The 21,739-nt window shown below is 48.0% G+C and overlaps 1 protein-coding gene across 1 annotated transcript; it reads left to right on the top strand.

The window, feature by feature from the left end:
- The first annotated feature begins 18,665 nt into the window (after nt 1–18,665).
- LOC116662543 (serine-rich adhesin for platelets-like) lies at nt 18,666–20,075 on the top strand. The gene has a single exon (XM_032476245.1). It carries the CDS (start codon nt 18,666–18,668, stop codon nt 20,073–20,075), a length of 1,410 nt encoding a protein of 469 aa, XP_032332136.1.
- The last annotated feature ends 1,664 nt before the right edge of the window (nt 20,076–21,739 follow it).

The following is a 21,739-nucleotide window of genomic DNA, read 5'->3' as shown; positions in this document are numbered from 1 at the left end:
AGTCCACCCACCTGCCTTTCCTCCCGCACCGCGTTTCGGGATTATGGATGCTTCCTCGTGTGGTCGAAGATGGAGTCTGAATTCCTCTCGCTCATTCCTCTTGCCTTTGAATGACGTTCAGAGGGCCAAGGTGGCAGCGCCATTTTCATCCCGCCGTTCTTCTGAGACTAGTGTTTAAAAAGCACTTTCGTATGAATAACCACCTTCAGTCTGGGTGACACCTCTGTGTGGCTGGGATATTATCTCGGTGGAGATAAATCGCCCAGGATCACTGCGGCTGTCAGTGGCCGCGACGTGACTGGGACCGGATTTTTCTGTTTCCCAAAAGTCTCTCTTCAATATTTTGCGGCACGATTTGTGACACTTGGAGAAAATGAACTAAGATATTTGAGACTAAATTTTTCAAATGTCCAAAGGAGACTGTCGGGTTATCTGCACATTTGATGAATAATGTATAGCAAGTATTAAATACATAGCGTGTGTTCAATTAATGCCGAGTACGTTTGCATTGGCAGGTGGAAAATTAATCAGTCGATTGAAGGAGGAAATGGGAGATTTTATTCAAGCCAAATTTGAGGATTGGAACCCAACAAGAGCATCTCAGGCAGCGTTGAGAACTGCGCCACCCATCAGAAATCAAGGCAGTTATATACATTTTTTGAGACAGAGGGCTGTGGATCGAATGATGTATTATTGACAGTTGACAGAATCTGGATCTAAGCGTCATGCTGGTGGGTCATGTGACCCCTAACAAAGTCAAGAAGGAATGTTAACTTTTAAGGAGCTGTCTTGAAGGCTCTTTGTGGCTGACCAGTGTCCCTGCCAATGGGCGGGTTTGGGGGACACAGAATGTGGACACACGGGGCACAGTGCGGGGAGAAGGGGGTCAGAGGGCAGAGAAGAATTTTTTCCTGCTTAAATTTTCCTTGTCTTGCCATAACATGTGAATTTTATTTCACACCTTAAACGACCTGAACAAACTGAATTCATGAGATGGTGTTGTGTTCACTGCAACGGGTGTGATTTCCAAATTCCTGTGCCAGAGCTCATCTTAAAGCAGGCCCTGGTTAGGAGAACAGGTCTCACCCGGTCTGATGAGTAAAGAAGAGAGTTGGTGTAGTGTCTTCCCGAGGGTGTGGCTCCTGCGTGCGGATGCACACGTGTGCTAAAGCCTATGGGGGCGTCTGAAGCCGGGGTCACATCCCAGCCCCACCACCAGCTGAGATCATGATCGAACCTCACTTGTGGGTCGTCACGCCAAGCAAGTCAGCTTTGCAGACAGGGGAGGAGGTCCTGCCCGGATGGGAGACACGGCGCCCCTGTTCCCCGGGAGGGGGGTCCCCCCTTCGCACCTCAACGGCGCAGCCCTCTGGTTTCTCAGCCAGCCTCGTGGGGGCTTCCTTAGCAACTGGCTCCCTTCCTGCATCCGATCACCTCCGGGTGCCTTCAGAACTGCAAACCGCTGAAGCTGCAGAGCTGGGAAGCAGAAATCAGATCACGAGCGAGCTATAAACGGCACAGCCCTGGAAGACAGCTGGCCTCCTTGGGTGGCACTTGTGCCCTCACAGGTTCTACCGGAAGGCGTGCGTGTGGGGAGTGCTCACACACGAGCAGCTGACTGTCCCCCTGCGATCTAAGCTCCTCTGGACGGACTGAGACTTTCTCCACTTCCCTCTGCTCATTCCACTCATCACAGGCCGCCACAACCCTCCAGTTACTCAGAGGAAGTGCTTTGCGTTTGCACATCATTCTGGGAAGCCACACGGGTCGGCATTTCTAAGCTTTTTTTTTTTTTCCTTAAGGATGCTAATCAGCTTAAATACGGAAACAGATCCAAATGGTGCCTCATCACATTAAAAAAAAAAAAAAGCATAGTAGAGAATTCTCCCATTCAAAAAGTCAGCTGTCCCTCTGCTACTTGCGCTAAACCAGATACAGGTACCTTAAAGAGGTGACTTACGGCATCTGAAGGTTGGCAACACAGCACGCGCGTTAGCATCGTCCGTTTGTAAGGTGGGTAAAGACACTTATGCTGGAGTGTCTCCCTGGAAATGAATGAAGGACCGGATACTTTTGTTCTGAAAGGTGGATCGAGGCTGCCCATCAAGGGGACAAAGTTCGCTTTAAGTAACGCCTGCGCTGTCTGCAGATTCCTTCCACGTTTAAAACACATCCTGGGGCAGTAACGCCAAGATCATAAACAAGTAGAGAAAAGAAGCCTAAAACACTTGGAAATGGAAAACCTTATTATCGTGATGTTCCGACCGCCACTTTCCAGCCAGCATGAACCGCGTTGATCCGCATCACGCCCATCTTTCCACGCTGGCCAGGAGCACACGTGGCTTCTGCGAGTCACACGCATCAAGCACGGATCGCGAGGGCCTCTCGCCTTGGGAGCTTTGTCGTCTGCTTCCTCCCCGTGTGTGAGTCCTAACTCCACCCTCCTGTACGTCTCCGCCTTCGGAGGAAGTCCTCCCAGTTGTCACTTGGACCCTGGCTTCTGCGTGATGATTTATTTCTGGGTCACTCTCCGGAGTCTCCCCTGAGAATTCCGCCTCCTGCCACCCGCTGGGACCAACCACAGTGCCCTCCGCGAGCCCTCTGCAGGCCAGGCACAGAGAGCTCTGGGACGTGGCCGTGGGTTTCTGGATCTCTCCCCACCACGTAGGACGCACTTGGACCCATGTTAGCGTATGACATCTCTAAGTGGCATATGTGTCTCCATGTTTAGGGGGAGGAGAGACCGAGCCGAGTCATGAGACAGCTTCAATTTACGCTTCACGTGTAGGCAGCTGTCAGCTTATATGACATTTCTCAGGCTGTCAAGCCTTACACATCCCAAGTGTGTTTATCATGAGCTGCCCTAAGCAACCAAATACATCCCCTTGGATAAAGATGCCCGTCTACCTAGAAGACACTGCAGTGTGTCACCAACAGAGCAGCCAACCGGACCCGCCATGGAATCTCCTTCCTTTCACTCCCGGAGCAGTGCCTTGACCTCGTACCTGCTGCAAGCCTCACTTGAGGCAGCCAGCGTGGACCACTGGAGTCCTCGTCCAAGACACGCAGAAGCGAAGGGCCAGGGGGTGGAGAAGCACGTCGGAGTCTGTGTGAAGAGGTGAGTAGAACTGAGGCTGAGAACACCGGAAGGATGGCCCGAATCGTGCAAGATGCAATCGGGGGTTTCCAGGGAGGAAGTCGCCCATCTCCTCAGGAGACGCTGTGGTCCAGGAAACTCAGGACTCTGGAACTGGAGAGATCTGGTTTCAATTAGAGCCCCGTCTTCACCAACCCAGGGGCTCTACGAATAAGTCCCCTCACTTCTCGGAGCCACGGCCCCCTCACCCACGGAGGTGAGCTTACAACACCGTGTGTCGGGGGGCGAACTGTGCGGGCTGGGTGCCATGCAGACACGGTGACATTACCTCCTTTTCCGTGCTCCCCAGGGCTGCCACCACCTCGTGCAGGCTTCCAAGCCAAAAAGTTCTACCAAAATAGTGAGAAAAATCACCAGAAACTTGAAAATAGGCAAAAGAAACATTTGGGTTTCCTTTCAGTGCAGAGCTGGTGTGGACCTTCTAATGAGCAGGCCACTTTGTGACTCTGTAAAGGCAGGGGACAGCGGCAGACGTCTCCCCAGCAGAGCTGCAAATAATTTCTTTCCAATGGAACACATGGCCCTGAACAGCATGGCTTGTAGCCCTGCTGGATGCTAACCTGCGTTGCATTTAAGCCAGCTGTCTGCTAAATTACCTTTATAGCTCTCAGTTCTCAAACACTGTTTGGACAGCTTAACATCACCCGGGCCCCCTCAGGAGCTGCGCAAAATCTCTGACTCACGCTTTCTTTGCATTAGCACGGAAGCTGTAGTCAACCCTTGGACCATTACAATCTGACCACGTGTCGGACCCAAGATCACGCGCCATCCTATGCACTCGTGCAAATACTGACACCACATGCCAGGTGGGAAGTGAGAACAATGAGGGAGACTCCAAACCCACTCACTGCGGTGCCCTCATTCGGTCCTCCCTCCTCTGCTCCCAGAGGGCGGTGGGGCATCCTCTGCCTTAAGGGGACCGTCTCTGCTCCGTGGGCAAAAAAGTCTGACTCTAAGTCTTTGAGATCAACCTTGCCTTCTGCCTTTTGCCAGTCATGCTTTATCGCAGAATCACTTCCTTCGCCCTTGGAATCCCACGTTCCAACAAACAGAGCAAGACGAGGATGTGGATCTGGAGTCAAAGACACTCAGATCGGGGGGAGGGAAATAGCTCCGTGGCAGAGCACGTGCTTCGCATGCACAGAGTCCTGGCTTCAATCCCCAGCACCTCCGTTCAAAAAAATAATAAAGGAAAGAATAAAAGACACTCAAATCATCTCTTGTCCTCTTGTCTTGTTCTTAGTATTTTGAGTCACTTAGATCCGTTCTCCACGCCATGTAGGATAAACTACTGGAATTTGGGTCAAAAACAGAGTCCATTGCGCAGACGTCGTCCTTGATCCACATGGCTTCCTTAAGGTGGCTATTCTGAGGACAGAGTTGCCATGTCTGAGGTTTCCAGGACTGGACAAGTCACCATTTCCTCAGCAGCAGTGTTTGTCCAAGATGAACTCTATTGAATCTCTTCTCACGAGAACTCTGTCCACCTTTGCTTTCAGGAGCATCAGAGTTACCTTTGTTTTAGCGTTTTCCAGAACATTCTATCTCTAGAAGTCTCCTTACTTATCCCTCAAGGTTTCTGGCCCACCCTACTGGACATGGCTTCCGTTTGGTTTACCCTTCAGTGACAAGGCTGGTATCTCTTCAAACAGGCCAGCTGGCCAGAGAAAGTCTACAGCCACGAGTAACTAGGAATATGGGGGTCACTCTATGAAAGGAAATTCAGGAGGGTGCCCATGCCATGAAACCTGCTGTGTTTGTCACCTGGGAGTGACCAACGTTAAGGATAATCTTTCTTAACACTCTTGTTAGGAAGTATACAGGGTAGAAGCTGGGGCTCTGGAAAGTTTGCTATGTCCACCCTACTGGATGGATGGATGCATGCACGGATGGATGGATGCATGCACGGATGGATAGGTAGGTAGATAGGTAGATAGATAGATAGATAGATAGATAGATAGATAGATAGATAGATAGATAGACAGACCAACCAGTAGGATAGATGGATGGATGCATGGATGGATGCATGGATGGATGGGTAGGTAGGTAGGTAGATAGACAGATAGATAGACAGACAGACAGACATAGATAGAATGGGTGGATAGATAGATGATGATGATGATAGATAGATAGATAGATAGATAGATAGATAGATAGATAGACCAATAGGATAGATGCATGGATGGATGCATGGATGGATGCATGGATGGATAGGTAGGTAGGTACATAGGTAGGTAGATAGATAGATAGATAGATAGATAGATAGATAGATAGATAGATAGATAGACAGACATAGATAGGATGGGTGGATAGATGATGATAGATGGATGGATGGATGGATGCATGGATGGATAGGTAAGTAGGTAGATAGATAGATAGATAGGTAGGTAGGTAGGTAGGTTGGTTGGTAGGTAGATAGATAGATAGATAAGATAGATAAATTAGATAGGTGAATAATAATTGATGGGTTGAATTTTGTGCTCCCCAAATTAGCAAGATAAAGCCCTCACCCCCAAGACCTCAGAATAGCTCAGCATTTGAAGACAGGGCCTTCAAACAGGTGATTAAGTCGAAATGAAGCCCTAATCTAATCTGATTGGTGTCCTTATAAGAAGAAACTGGACATTCAAAGGGACCAAGGATGTGCACACGGAGAAGAAAGACCAGGTGGGAACACAGCAAAAAAGGCTACCGTCTGCAAGACAAGGAGAGAAATTAACATCTGCCGTCACCTTGATCTTGGACTTCCGGCTTTCAGAATCGTGAGAAAATAAATTCCTGTTTTGGAAGCCAACAAATCTGTGGTGTTTTGTGCTGGCAATTTTGACAAACTGGTAGAGCGAGCACAGGCAAGAGAGAGAGAGGTTTCACTTCCTCTGGACTCTAATTTTTCAGCTCCAGTGATGTTTTGAAAGATAATAAGAGGTGGGCACGCAGGAGAGAGTATATTTTTACAAGTTATTTTTGCATTTTGCTCCTAACAGCACAAATAATGCTTACTGGTGTATTGCCAGGGTAATTTTTGTCAGTGGCTGATTTGTCTGGAAATCATTTTGCTTTCAGACAAATTGCACCTATAGTGGTATCATTTTGCCTGGAGTTTCATCTTCTGAAAACAAAGGTTTCATTTTGATCATCCCCGAATAAATGATGTTATTGTCAACGGTCTCTGCTTGGTACAGAAAGTGTCTTTCCCTTAGCTATAATCACAGACTCACACCGTCCCAACCACATGGCTTAGGTGACCAGCGAGGGTCCAGCATACATTTCGATTTACGAGGAGGTTCTTGAGTAACAGGTTTCTCTTCTTGATCATTCCAGTTTAATGCACACCTCTAAAGTGTGTTATTATGGACACTTCTTTCCTACATGAATTGTCGGTGCCTGTGTGATGGCTGTTCCTTGTTCACTGCACTGAATTTAACCTAATTCTCCCATTAATGTTCATGGAAACTGCGCAGTTAAAACTCGTGGAAGCAAATTAATATGCCCTGCAGTCCTTGGACATGACTTTGGTGCATTTTATATTATTAATCTCATTCACCAATGGACTTTCTATTGTTATAATTAGACATAATGAGAACAGATGCCTTCGGCAGCAGAGGAATGAGGAGGCTAGCTCTTTGGTGGCTGATCTAGGAATGCTAGAGAGCCAATCTTTAAATTCAAAAAGGAAGTTCATAGAGTGATTCGGTGCTTGTGTGAAACGCCGGGCCTCCTGCCTCTGGTTTGAGCAAGGTCTCCTGTGCCTGCGTAAAACGACCCTATTCTGGGTGCTTCCGAAGAACCTAGTGCTCACAGCAGCTCCCTGGAGAAGGAACTGTGCCCCTTCCCCTCTGCCCAGAGAGGAGCAGAGCCACTCGAGGTCTTTGGGGTGCTTCATCCATGGCATGAATTATTGCATCAAGGACTCGACCAAGACATGCGAGCTTTTCACGCTGGCCAAGAATTTGTTGACTTTCAGAGCGATGTTTTGGGGTCTCTGATTAATGCAATTCGGGGACAAGGCCTGCGGAGGAGGGTGGAAGCAGGGCTCCCGTGGTGACCTGGCCCCTGGCACACCCCACCAACCACCCGCCAAGTCACCGCATTCTCCTCGGAAGACTCTTCTGCAGAGACTGACCCCGGAGCATCTTCTGCCTGGGCCTCCAGCAAGCCCCGCTCAGCCCCGCCACTCCCCGGCTGTGCTGCTGCTCTGGAAAACACCAAGGGGTCCTGTGCTTTTTCTTCTTTACTTTTCTTCTCTTTTAATCTCACTTCGTTTTCTTTATTCACTTTTTCTTTGCTTCCTTTTTCTCCGTTGGAACAAAACAAAGTGTTACACATACAGGTGGGTCTGTCACCCAAATTATTCGCCCTCCTGAGAGTTTCCTGAGGGCGGTACATTTATTTACCACACACTTCATACTTGTCCTGCAAGTTCATGTGCCTGTAACAATGTAGACAATTGTTTTCTTGTAACTTTAAAAAATTTTGCCAGACTGGATTGGTGGAGATTGATTATGGAGACATATACACATGTATAAATACATGTGCACATATATGAACAATCATGATGTGTGCGCCATGTGTTGTGTTGTTGGCATATATATGTTATATATGTCATGTATGGTGTTACATATATGTATGTGGAGACATATACATGTGTATGAATACATGTGCACATACATGTACAATCATGATGTGTGTGCCATGTGTTATGTTGTTGGCGTACATGTTATATATGTCATGCATGGCGTTACATATATATAACTTTCTATTTTCATTTTTTGTCCCTATTACGTGAACCTGGGTCATTTCAAACACTGCTCACTGGGATAGTCCATGTGGGCCCCATCTTTGGTGGGCCTCCCTTCCTGCCTCACAGACTGAAAAGCCAAGACCCCGAGCCTATGAACCCTGTCCTGCCCTGATCCCTCCCTGACAACACCACCAGGTCTTCAGCTCGTGGCTCAAAATTCCTCTTCTAAAATTCTAAGCTTTAAGTGGTTCCAAAATCCCTCTTCATTTGTGGAACCTCAATTTTTTCTTTCTCTGAACCCAGTTGTGGATCTGGGATGTGTTTCTATCGTGATATTTTATCCAGCATTTTCCGAAGTAGCTCAGTTTGCCAGGTTGCTGGAAACAGTCACATTCCCATTTTAGAGATAGAAAAACTGAGGCTCGGGGGCACTTACTAACCTCCCTAAAGGCACAGGAACTTGGGACTGCAGCACAGCTCTGCCTCCAAGTCCAGATCTTTCCTCTCTCCCTGCACTTGCTACACACGGCCTCCTCTTTTCAAGGTCAAACAGCGATTTATCTCAACTCCATTACTCTTTCCAAAGCCGTACAAATGGGAATACTTAATTCCTGCATTCCTAAAGCCACTGCAGAAAGTGTAAATGGATGTATACCAGAGACTTACTTTCATTTGCACTCTAATTTTGGGTTTTAATGGTGTGACAACACTCCAGTAAGAGACAAAGGCTTGGAATTCAAGTCCAATAGTGCGGTTTCCGCCAGGTGTCTCCACCCCCATCCCCAGGTCCTGCACTCCCCTGAGTGCCCCGGTCCTGAGGCACCTTCCGCTCACAGGCATTGATTTTCCGATGTCTCCCCTGGTGTGCATAACGCTGAATACTTTGCATCACATCTTCCCGAATTGGAAATGTGATTTCTGCCCGAGTGTTTACAGCTTCCCGAGTTAGTCTTCGAGGATCTTGATTCTGATTGATTTTAGCTCTCACTTAAAAAGCTCACGGAATGTAACTTGTTTCCGCTCCTGCCTCTTCCCTGTCAAAGACACTGAAGGAAAGCTGCCAGCACTGGCTCCTCAACTTGGTTTTGCGACGCTAGGCCAGTCTCTGGAAACCGTGAAGGACTTGGAGGGGAAGAAAAGAATTGATCCACATTAAGCTCACCTTCACTGATCATCTACAATATGTTAGCTACTGTGTTAATTAGAAAATATGCTATCCTATGTTTATGTGACAGAGAGCATCTCTTATGACGCCAGAAGACATTCTTTTCCTCCTGCAGAACAATTAGTGTCCAGGTCACTTATCCACCCAACTACGCATGCCTCCAAAGCCTAGTGTCTGCCGTGGGCCAGAGGTTGCATCTCTGGGTATCCTCTGATGTAAAGATTTTTTTTCTGGTCTTTTCTGGGTAAACGTCCTGCTCAAAACTTGCTACGTATATTTCTTAGCTTGCTAGGCTGCTATTAAAAAAGACCACAGAAGGGGTGACGTCCACAGCTGAGTTTTATTTCTCGCATTTCTGGGAGCTGGAGATCCATGATCAAGGTGAGCACAGGCTGGTGTCTCCTGGCGTCTCTCTCCGGGGTGTGTAGACGGCCACCTCCTCGCTGTGCCCTCGCATGACCTCTTTCCTGTGTGCACCCCTGACGTCTCCTCCTCTTCTTACGAGGATGCCAGTGCCCACCCCTTCACCCTCATTTAACCTTAATTTCTTCTTTAAAGCCTCCGTCTTCAATTACACCCGCATTAGAAGTTCCAGTCTCAACATATGAATTATAAAGGGGGCATAACTCAGTCCATAACAGTGGGTTTCTGGTTTTGTTTTGTTTTCTCTCCTAACACACACTGAGTAGGATTCCATTTATGTGACTCGAGCTCCTTGACCTCCCTGCTGTTGCACCTCTGCGAGCAGTAACCCCACACCCCACGCCCCAGCACCAGGCTTCAGAATTAAGTGAGATGTTGGCTGTTGTGAGAGCTTCCAGCTTCCGTGAGCAGGAGACAGGAGTGAAATTCGTCTTAGAGGAGAAGGCGTGTCATTGATCCTGAGTCCGAGACCGGGAGGGGTCCTAGCAGAGCACTTGTGCAGGGACAGGAGGGCCTCAGAACACATACACTGGGGCTAGAATGGATGGGCAGGGACCCCCCGCTGCCCCAGTGGTGCCCTGTGTCCTGGAGCAGGTGGCCGCCATGGGTGACAGTGAGGGGGAGAAGCCACAATCTGCTCCAGGATTATAAGTCAGGGTAACAGAGTCAGGATCGAAGCAAAACCCTCCGTGCTTTGTCGTTGAGGACGTGAGAGAGGCCAGCAGACTGAGCCCTCAGCCCCTCCAGCTGAACCGATGAAGAACAGTGGTGCGCAAAGCCATGTCCCCAAGCCCTGCGGTCACTCTGGACCCCGCCCGTTCGGATGCCCGCTCGCCCCGAGAAGGAAAGACTCAGAGGCCCTTGACCAGCATCTCCAACAAAGGCACCGGTGGGTGCAGCAGGGAGCCAGGCAGAGGGGCCTCCTCTTCGACAATCTCTCTGTGCAGTGAGCCGAGGGACAGACACAAGAGCACCTGCAGGGAGCAAGACATGAGACCCGGTGGCTAAAATAAATGCAGCCCCCGCTCCAGTGAGGGCGAAACAGGGCCCGTGCGCAGCACATCACTGGAGGCGGAGCCACAGGTTCCCCTCACTCCGAGGAAAGGCTTCCGGGAGAGAAAGCAGTTAAATGCTCTCCGCTGTCCCCGGGAGGCAGTCGGACTGTTGGACATCGAGTCCGGCACTCAGGACTCCGAGGACGTAGCTCAGTGGAATGCAAAGGAAGAACTGTTTTTTTTTTTTAATTGAAGTGCAATGGGTCCATTTCTAGCTCCCAGCATCATGCCCCAGTCATGCATGTACGTACACATATTCCCGTTCAGATTCTGTTCCCTGTGCTGCACAGAAGACATTTGTTCTGAGTTAAACATCCTTGAGCCTGAATGCTGGCGAGTTAAGGACCCTCCCAGACCCTCAGTGCCGAGGAGCAAACTTTTGACAAAGGATCTGTGGGTTCAACCTCTTGAGATGCAAAGAAAAGAAGTAACTGTTGAGTTCAGGGATTTTTAGGGCATGAGCCATCCATCTCCTTGTCCAGCCCTGCGATGCTGCAATAAACCTTTCTCTGCTCCAAAAAAAAAAAAAAAAAAAAAAGAGAGAGAGAGAGAGAGAAAATTAATTGTTATGCTTACTTATTTTCAGCCCCCTTTCTCTTTTTGATGGGGACCCTACTTTGCTTCTGAAAGCCTCTGGTCATCTCACCAATGGCGTGGACCTCCTTCCACGTCTGGATAAACACGCGCAGACCTCCGTATGTACCGCGCACATCCTGGCATCTGGGAAGATGGGTACCCGAGCTCGAGCATCTCAGATCTCTCCAGTGCTTACGGAGCTCGTAAAGCCTCTAATTGAGACCAGGATTCTGCTGAGAACCCGAAAATGAACGCCATCAATACAAAACAGTATCTGGAAGGCAGAGAGGGAAGGTTTTGCTTTCTTGCCAACCGCCTGGAGCCCCGCCATTAACACATGCTTCACAGGAACGCGTTTGAGCTAAAATTTTCATAACATGCCAGGACCTTGTTTCCACTTGATTCTGACAGATCTAAATAGAAATCAACCTGTTTTAACATCAAACAAACCAGTCGCCCAAGACAAGTTCCTTTACATCCTAATATTTTGGCTTTTATGAGCCCGGTTCTTCATCTAGGAAACGGACAAGATAATTACTACTTCAGAGAGTAACTGTTTCCGAATTGATACCACATGCGTGAAATGACCTGTTTAGTTCCTCCTCCTGGGAAGGGAAATGTTCACCCCACATCTTTCTTCCCTCCCTTGGGGACACGAAGGAACAAGAGCATTAAAACTGACTCACTCTCCTCAACCACGATGTTCTTTAGCGTGTGGTCTGTTTTGAGAACACGATCGCTCATCACGGAAGGAAATCAGCTTTGTGGATTATTTTTGTTTCTGAGGAGAAGCAGCCGAGTCAGATTTCCAAAGCAAAACACGGGGACCGAGCCACAGCCACAGCAGACGAATTCAATTATTTAAAGGAAGGTCTCTTTCCAGATCCCAGCTTGTGAAAGGAGATTTAGGGGGAAAGCATAAAATGTATTGAGAATCCAAGCAGAGGAAGTAATTTGCTAAATAAATTAGTGGCATCAAGACCTCATTCTCAAAGGAAACCAAATATTGTTGTGTGTTTTTTGTTTTTGTTTTTGTTTTTGGGTTTGTTTTTTTCCCACTGCATTATTTTATTCTGCACAGACATTTCTCAGAGGACTCGGCTGTTCTGACATTTGAGACACGGGGCTTATGGTTGCAAACTGAGTCCATCGGAGGCGGAATCCCGGGGCAGGGGGAGCAGAATGAAACAGGAGGGGAGGGATGTGTATGTGGCTGGTCCTTCAGCCCACGTCTCTGCACCTGGAACCATTTTCCGACCCTGCTCCACCTGTCAGGCTGTATCCATCCCCGTGCGCCAGGAGGAAAAGCACAGAATCTGGAGAAGGAAGGCAGGCGTGCGTTCAGCGTCTGCTGCTGTCCTCAGACTTGCAGGTCCTGCCCGATGGGGTGGTGATGCCTGCCGTTTCTGACCGTGTTTTTGACCTGCCGCTCCTTACCAGTCATCATTCCATATGTCTCACCTGCATTATCCTATTTGAGTCTCAAGACAATCCCTGCGGGTTGGAACTTATCCTCATGTCACAGAGGAAAGCTGAAGCTCCGAAGATGCGAGTCACTCAGGGAGAACTCAGGCTTCCTGGCTTAAAAACTCATGCATTTTTAAGCACTGCAGTCTTGCACCAACCGTCTCCCCATTTCCCTCTGTGACTGATTGCATTCCTTGGTTTTTCTTTCTTCGGGACCACGGCCCCACCTCCCACCACCCCCTCTGCCCCAGCGACCAGAAGGAGGTACCTCAACCCCTGGGTCTCCGTGCTTCCCCATCTCTCTGCATCCTGCCAGCTTCTAGACACTGACGTCCAACTGCCTGCTGGCCACTCGCACGTGGAACCTCCGTGATGCAGTAACATCATAACAGTAACCCGACTGCACACACAGTAGCTCCGGAACTACACGACCCGCGGGACCATCGTACCACGCAAAGCAAACCTGCAGGCAGGACGGTGCAGCTCGGCAGAGGGGACAGGTCACGGTGTCCCACTGTGTCCTCTGCTGTTACAGTTATTCCCAGATCTCGACACCGGGAAACTCTGATTCTGGGCAACCTGATCTGACAATTGGGCCTCATGTCAGCTGCCCAACAGGATTAAAAACTACAGAAATTTGGCAACCGTAAGTTTGTTCTTTATGTCTGTGAGTCTGTTTCTGTTTCGTAGGTAAGTTCATTTGTATCCTTTTTTAGATTCCACATATAAGTGATATCACATGGTATTTTTACAAACGTATGGTTACCAGGGGGTAAAGGTGGGGGAAGTGAAAAAAATTTAAAAAAATATATAAAATATAATAAAGAATCTCTCTTAAAAAAAGAATGGGAAACTTAAAAAAAAAAAAAAACTACAGAAATTTGCAAAACTTATGTCCCAGGGACAGTGTCCTTTTCTGTTCTGCAGCCCTGTTGGTGGTGATTGATGTCACTTTTCTTCTTGAGTCTCTTCTCCAGGCTCCTTGGTGGGAGATGTGGTTGAGCTGTGGATTGAACGTGCCCAGGCTGAAGCTGAAGCCTCTTCACTGCCTTTAATAGCTTCCTTATCTTTTCCTCTGCTGGGCGACAAGACAGTGTGTTTCGGATGAAGGCAGAATCTGTCACCTTTATCAGCGCCGTTTCTATTAGACACAAACCAGTGATATGAGTCAGAATGATAGAAGCCTGTGAACCATGGCTTTCATACTGGAAGGCTGAACGGTGAGCTTCCCGGTGTAGACGGAATGTGTATGCAGGAGAAATCAGAAACGGCAAATGAGCAATTGTCCACAAGACGATTCACAGGCGACTGTGCTGTGTCTACAGGTCAGACATCTTCCACATTCCATGTCCTACAAGTGACACGTAACAGAGTCCAAACTCATTCTGCTCAAGGTGTTGGGGGCAAGGAATAGTGGCTTCATTCTGCAGGCCAGCAGACCGAGAAGATGGGGGACTCATGTCCTGGAGAGCCATCTTCCCCAAGTCAGAATTCAGGCTCCTTTTATACTAAAAGGGGAGGGGGTGTGGTTGGTTGTTGCAAACTTCTTGGTGTCGGAATCCTTTGTTCTTGCAGCTGTCCATGCAAGTCATGTAAACCTCCAACAAGACAAATGTTTTCTCTGTTCTGCAACTTTTTATCTTTGTATGAATGGGAAATTGTTCTACCCTTTAACGTCAGAGCCTTGAGAATGGGCTCTGTTGCCTATTTCAGGCTCGAGGCAACATTCTTTTACAAAAGTTGCAGAACCAGCATGACTCAGCACAGGAAACAGGGCACAGGGTTAGAGCCAAAGGAACAGATCTGATACAGAGTCAGATTTGTCCTTCCCTGTTACACTTACACGTTTTGTCACTCTCTTTTTGGCACATTGCTCTTCTTGGAGTCCCTGACCAAGCCGATGGGGAGGCAGCATATGGAGAACTCCCTGCGTCAGGTGAGGGCACCAGAGGTTGGGTCAGGGAGTCACTATATTCATTCAAAGGAGCAACATTGGGCGGGGGGAGGTACAGCTCAAGTGGTAGAGCACATGCTTACCATGCACGAGGTCTTGGGTTCAATCCCCGGTGCCTCCATTAAAGCTGTGGAGACACGTTTATTTCAAGCTCTCCAGAATCAAGATTCTGACTCTGAGAACTGAAACTTTGGGTGCCCGGGACCATGATACACATTTAAATATATTATCCAACTTAATCCTCCCAGCAACAAGGATTGACTTTGGATTTTGTTTGTCAGTTGTTCTTTTGCTCTTATTCTTTATTTATTTTAATTTTTCTGTGTCATGCAGGAGCCCACAAAAGGATTCATCATAACCGTTACTCCGTGACATACACTTGCCACTGTTTCCACCGGATCAGCTTGGCTTGTCTAGTTAGTTATTTTAATCGTGTATTAAGCACCCACGAACCTACTACCTTGGACAAAAGTCAAGACCTCCACACCTTGACAGCAACCTGTAATGACTGTGTCGTGGATGCCCCCATTTCCCTGCCTCTTCCCACCCAACACGACCATCGCTCCAAATCCATGTGCGTCTTTCCCTTTCTGCTTCTTCACTTTTATGCATTTTGATATCATTTTTGTATGTTTCTATATGTGGAAACATATGTATGGGTATATATACAGACAATCCCCGACTTACAACAGTTTGGCTTAAACAATTTTCTGCTTCAGCTTAAAAATGGTTTGTATTCATGCCAACCACACATCAGACTCTGAATGTTGACCCTTCCCTGGGCTAGAAATACCACGACCCTCCCCTCTGATGCTGGGCAGGGGTCCAAGCACAGCTTCCCTCCACCCTCGCCATCCCGAGGGTCAATAGGAGACACTTACAACCACTCTGTGCCCAACAACCAGTCTGCTCTCACCTTCAGGGCAGGATCCTGTAAACCACATGAGACACCCCACACTTTATGGTTAAATAGGCTGGTGTTAGGTGATTTTGCCCAACTGTAGGCTAATGTAAGTATTCGGAGCACGTTTAAGGTTCATGGCTAAGCCATGGTGTTCAATCGGTTAGTTGTATTAAATACATTTTCAACCTACAATATTTTCTATTTACCACAGGATTTATGCGACCGAAACCCCATCGTAAATTGAGAAAGGTCTGCATACAGATGGATAGATAGATAGACATAAATATACGTATACACAAATAATATTATCTGTATTACTTTAAATGTAGTTATTTCTAGTTACAAGTGGTCTATAATTTAGGAGAGATTTTTTTCAGTTTAACGTGATGGTGCAGGAGTTGTCTGTAGCTTCCCGTGCTGCCGGTGTTGGCTTGTTTGGATTGCAGAATGGACATCCCACCGTGGGAACGCACAGCGGCCGACTGGTCCATTCTCCAGTCAGGGTGCCCTCAGTCATTCCCACACGCCGCTGCCAGTGAGCAGGGACGCTGGGAACTTCCTTGGCATTCTACCACGTCCGCATGCCAGGGTTCTCTCAAGTAGGTCCCAATGAGGGAAACTGAGGGTTACAAGATGTGCCAATATTTTACCCTAGGAAATAGGATGCACCTGTCTTCCTAGAGAAACCGCACCAAGATTCAGGCCACCGGCAATGGACGAGAGACCTGTGGTTCCGCAGCCTCCCCGGAGCTGGCATTTGCGGGCTGTCTGTGAGCATCTACCACCACCTCCACGTGGCCTGCTTTTTCATGTCCCTCTTCGATCATGGGTTTACTGCACATGGGTTTTCATTTTTTAAGATGTCTGTTCAGGTCTGTGCCATCTCTGTCTCTATCTTTTGTGCTAATAAAGAGCCTGTCAGCAGAGAAATTGCCTCCACATCTCACCCTGAAAGAACATGGCTATTTCCAGGCTCCTAACCCTCTCTGATTCCCCTCCGCACCCTTACTTGCGTGGCGTTTACTGTGGTTTAGACTTTAGGGCAAGTCATAGTCACATTAAAGGCAGCTGCAGGCAGCTGAAGAGAAGGGGGAATTAAAGCCTGGCCCAAGACATGCCCTCTGGAATGAGGATATATTTCAGATTTCTAATCAAGTTTCAATGATTGCCTTGGAAATCCCAATGGGTGCCAAGTCTAGATGTCAGTTAGGCGGCAAGAGACACAGAGGGGAGGGGATCCAAGCACCAGAAAATAACACAGCGTCTCGTGGGGATGTGTTCACGCCTTGGAAGCTGCGTCCACTGAGCCAGGATGAAGTTAGAAAACCTACCCTCTTTGAGGAGGGCCAGGCGGATCGGGGTTGATGCAGAATCTCTACAATATAAAACCACTGTATCAACACAGAGAAGGTGGGTGGGGACGGCTTTCAGTCACGCTGGGACTCAGAGATGCCCCCCTTCCTAAGCAAAAGGACCCTGGCCTGACTGGCGGTGAAGAATATTCTAGAAAGCATTTTGGATTCCAGGAGTCATGAGCCACCTATTCAAGGTGGGGGCTGGTAGCCTCATTACAAGGCCAATTTTTGAAAGGCGGAGCCATTGACATATTTTTCTGATTCATTCATGACTGACTTAGGAACCACTAAACCTTTACGCCGGAAGCCTAGTTTTGAGACACTCCTGGGGAGAAAAGGAATGTATTTTAATGGACTTTTTTACAGTATATGTATTCGAAGCACATGACTTTCTCAGGGACAAAGCTGACTAAAATAAGCACTTGCCTTCACATTGCGATATAAATAATATCCATCATAACACAGATTTAGTTTGAAACCAGAGGGACTCAGTGTACTACGCATTTTGTGTGCATTATCTCATCTAATCTTGTACAAATAAACTATGTAAAGTAAGAACCAAGGTTATTCCCATTTTCCAGTAAGGACACTGAGGCTTAAAAAGTTTAAGAAATTTTCCCCAAGTCACCCATACAGCAGGTGGAGGAGGAGGAATTTGAGCCTAAACTGGTGAGAATCTGGGGTCCACACGCCTAACACCAGGGCTGTTTCCCCAACTTGTCTTTTACGGGGAAGGCGAGGGCCTCTCTCACAGCCTTCTGACAACTTAACTCATCTTGTCAGCATGTCAACATCTAAAGACGTAAGACCGAGGTGGGAGGGTGCCGCTCAGGGGTGGAGCACGTGCTTAGCATGCACGAGGTCCTGGGTTCCAATCCCAGTCCCTCCAGTAAAAAAAATAAGTAAATAAATGAATAAACCTGATTACTTCCCCCCTTGAAAAAATAAATAAAATAAAAATAAAGTAAATCTATTAAAAATGTTAAAAAAGTAAGCCTGCAAACTAACAAAAAATAAAGGTAAAACAAAAAAAATTTAATAAGTAATGACATAAAATCAAGTATAAATCCCTTTGGCTCTCATGCAGATAGAATACACAACACAACTACGAATAATGTACAAACCCCAAAATTGATGTAATTTAAATGGAAATAAAATGTGAATGAGGTGGAGGATGTGGTTTCACACCAGTAGATTGCATTGAGGTGCTGTGAGCCCAGCGTTGGCAGTGACCCTGTCTCCCGCCATTTCCCTCAATTTCAGAGACTGTGAAACTTCATTAGTACGTGTGCCACGGTGCCATCTGGCCTCCTGGAGATGAAAGCACATCTCTGATGAGTTAATTCACCCCGGTCCTTTTCCCATTAGCTGGTGACAGTGAAAAAAGCGTTTCTTGGCACCGACGCAATTATGAACACCAACCCACGTGTGGTCACTAAACCCTCCTGGCTGTGACCAGGTGAGGGCAAGCCGTCTCCCAGAGAAACCTGGACCCAATTGGAGAAATGTTTTCTTATGCTCACCTGCCTCCCTCCAATCCCAGTCCTAACCATAAAGGCAATAATCTCCCCATGTGATCAATGCCAAGGCAGAGAAACACACAGGGGCCCGTGAGGTTGTAGTGGGCACCAGCCCACCTGCCCTCAGAGTGTAGGAAAGCTTCCCTGGACTGTGACTCCTGGGCTGATTCTTGCAGAAGTTGGCCTGTAAAGGAGAAGGGCTTTTCAGGTGGAGGAAACAGCATGAGAAAAGGCCAGGGGACATGGAGCAGCATAAATGTATGCAGAAAACAGGAAAAAATATATATATACAAAGTGCACGAGGAATAAGAGGGGGAGGAGGCTGGAGGAGCACGTGCAAGACAGGTCATGAGGAATCCACCCCGTGCCCATCTACAGTATGCCTACCTCTGTATCTGCATCCACATCTGTGTCTCCATCTACATCCACAGCTACCTCCACATCCACATCTACACCTACACCCACATTTTCACCCACATCTACATCCTCGTCTACACCCACATCTACACCTACATCCACAGCCACACTTATACCTACATCTCCATCAACACCTACATCTCCATCAACACCTGCATCTCCATCCACATCTACACCTACACCCACATCTACATCCTCATCTACACCCACATCTACACCTGCATCCACATCTACACCTACATCCACATCTATACCCACATCTCCAACAACACCTGCATCTCCATCAACACCTGCATCTCCATCCACATCTACACCTACACCCACATCTACATCCACATCTACACCTACACCCACATCTCCATCCACATCTACACCTACACCCACATCTACATCCACATCTACACCTACATCCACATCTACATCCTCATCTACACCCACATCTACACCTGCATCTACACCTGCATCCACATCTACATCCTCATCTACACCTGCATCCACATCTACACCTACATCCACATCTATACCCACATCTCCAACAACACCTGCATCTCCATCAACACCTGCATCTCCATCCACATCTACACCCACACCCACATCTACATCTACATCCACATCTACACCCACATTCACATCCACACCTACACCTACATCTCCATCAACGCCTGCATCTCCATCCACATCTACACCTACACCCACATCTACATCCACATTCACATCCACACCTACACCTACATCTCCATCAACACCTGCATCTCCATCCACATCTACACCCACACCCATGTCTACATCCACATCTACACCTACATCCACATCCACACCTATACCCACATCTCCATCAACACCTGCATCTCCATCCACATCTACACCTACATCCACATCTACACCCACATTCACATCCCATCTACACCCATATCTACACCTACATCCACATCTATACCCACATCTCCATCAACACCTGCATCTCCATCAACACCTGCATCTCCATCCACATCTACACCCACACCCACGTCTACATCCACATCCACATCCACACCTACACCCATGTCTACACCTACATCTACTTCTACATCCACACCTACACCCATGTCTACTCCTACATTCATGTCTATATCCACATCCACTTCTGTATCCATCCACATCCACACCTACACCTCCATGTCCATCAACACCTACATCTGCACCCACTCCCACATCTACTTCTACACCCACGTCTACATCTGCATCTACACCCACACTTCCACCTCCACCTCCACCTCCATGTCTGCGTCACCATCTGCTTGTACGTCTGTCTCCAAGTCCACAGGTGTGTCTACATTCTCAGCCTGTCCACGGCCCATCTGATAAAAGAGAATAAAACAATTAATCCTCCAAAGAGTTTCCATGTTTCGTTTTCCTCTGCACCAGCTACACAGCACTCCTCTGCTCGGTTTGAAATGGAAACATCCTGGCCTTTGATGAGGGGACCTTCTCCCTTTACCCTGGACATCCACCGCTGTGGTCAGCTTCCTACATCGTGACAGGGAGGGCTGCAGGAAGGGTGGGCGGAGCTGCTCAGTGGACACGAGCAGCATTTGGAGCCCTTTAACTTCCCATCACTGGCATTCGCTTTCATTATGCCGCCGTGGTTTGCTCGGTCCTTTCAATTACTCTCCCACTTCCCGGCGCTCTGATCTCTGCAGCTCTCGTGGCTACATTCCCTAAAGCAATTACTTTCACTTACAATCATGCTTCATTAACAGGGACACGTTGGCCAATATTCGCACATGCTTACTTACGTAGCATTTTTTGCCCCCATCCAACAGCCTGTGCCAGCACTGGATAGGTGAATTTAGTAAAGGCAGATGAAAAAAAACAAAGATGAAAATGAACATGACCCGTGGACCCCTTTGCTGGAGTCACTGTTGACATTGGAGCATTTCCTTTGTACACTGGAAACACTGGATTCTGGCTGCCACCGTTAACATTCTAATATAAACGTGCCTGAATAACTTTGAATTTACTGAGAAACAATTGAATGGCTGTGTACTATTTCTTTACAGCCTCCATGTCTTTGCTGGCTCTCGCTACCCCCACGTTGACCCTTCTTGGGTGTATTTATTCATTTGTCAAGCATCTCTCGAGCACCTGGCCCCGGTGAGATGAGCAAGACATGCCAGGTCCCTGTTCTCGAAGAGCTTACAACCAAAAGAGCGGAGGCAGACAACGAAGAAGCAAACAAAACAGTTAAGACCCCAGATTCACACGTCTTCTACTTGAACGACGTACAGAGAGAAATAGTTCAGGTTTTAAGTTTCATTTCTCATCCCTCAGCCGCATAATTTCCCATCTCCTGAAAGGGGAATAAAAGATTTTTAAAAATGCAATACATTGCACTTCCTACCAAGAAGCCTAGGCTGATTCACAGAATGGAATGTCTGTTACCTGCCTCCCTTCCCTCAGTCACCCCACGAGCCAAAGCCTTTTCATGCCTCACTGGAGCGTTTCCGCAGCCTCTAAATGGGTTCTCTGCCCCCAGGTGAGACTTTCTGAAGCTCAGGTCGAACGTGTAACTTCTCTGTTCAAGGTCCCCAGACGGCCACTCACACCCCTTTGCACAGCATTCAGAGGAACAACGATGGGACAGCCCATCCCACGCTGCCTTCTTCTCTGTAACTTCCGGTTGTGTGCACCCAACCAAACCGCCAGCCACTGGCCAAGGATGCTCTGAAATCCCCCCCGGATCCCGTGGTCTAGCCCTCTTCTCCATGTGTGCATCCCATGTTGCACTTCCTCCAGGATTCACGCTCTCCCCGGGGCTGCTCTAGGGGGCTCAGACCCCCAGCCAGCCTGGGCCAGGAGCCCCTAACTTCGGCTTTTCAGGGACGGGATGCAGCCAAGGACGCACAAGAAGATGTTTGCTCATCCGGCACGGCACGCGGTTGAAACGAAAGTGATGAGTAGGTGGGTCCGAGCAGTTTAAGGACTCATTCCCAGCCTCCTCGCATAACACTCCATGTCATCAGCCC

Source organism: Camelus ferus, unplaced genomic scaffold, assembly GCF_009834535.1.
Source record: "Camelus ferus isolate YT-003-E unplaced genomic scaffold, BCGSAC_Cfer_1.0 contig313, whole genome shotgun sequence".
NCBI classification, from domain to species: Eukaryota; Metazoa; Chordata; class Mammalia; order Artiodactyla; family Camelidae; genus Camelus; species Camelus ferus.
This window is presented reverse-complemented; position numbering and strand designations above follow the sequence as displayed.

What these genes read in the sequence shown, in the direction of transcription:
- LOC116662543 (XM_032476245.1), top strand. Translation starts at nt 18,666, where the DNA reads ATGAGGAATCCACCCCGTGCCCATCTACAGTATGCCTACCTCTGTATC.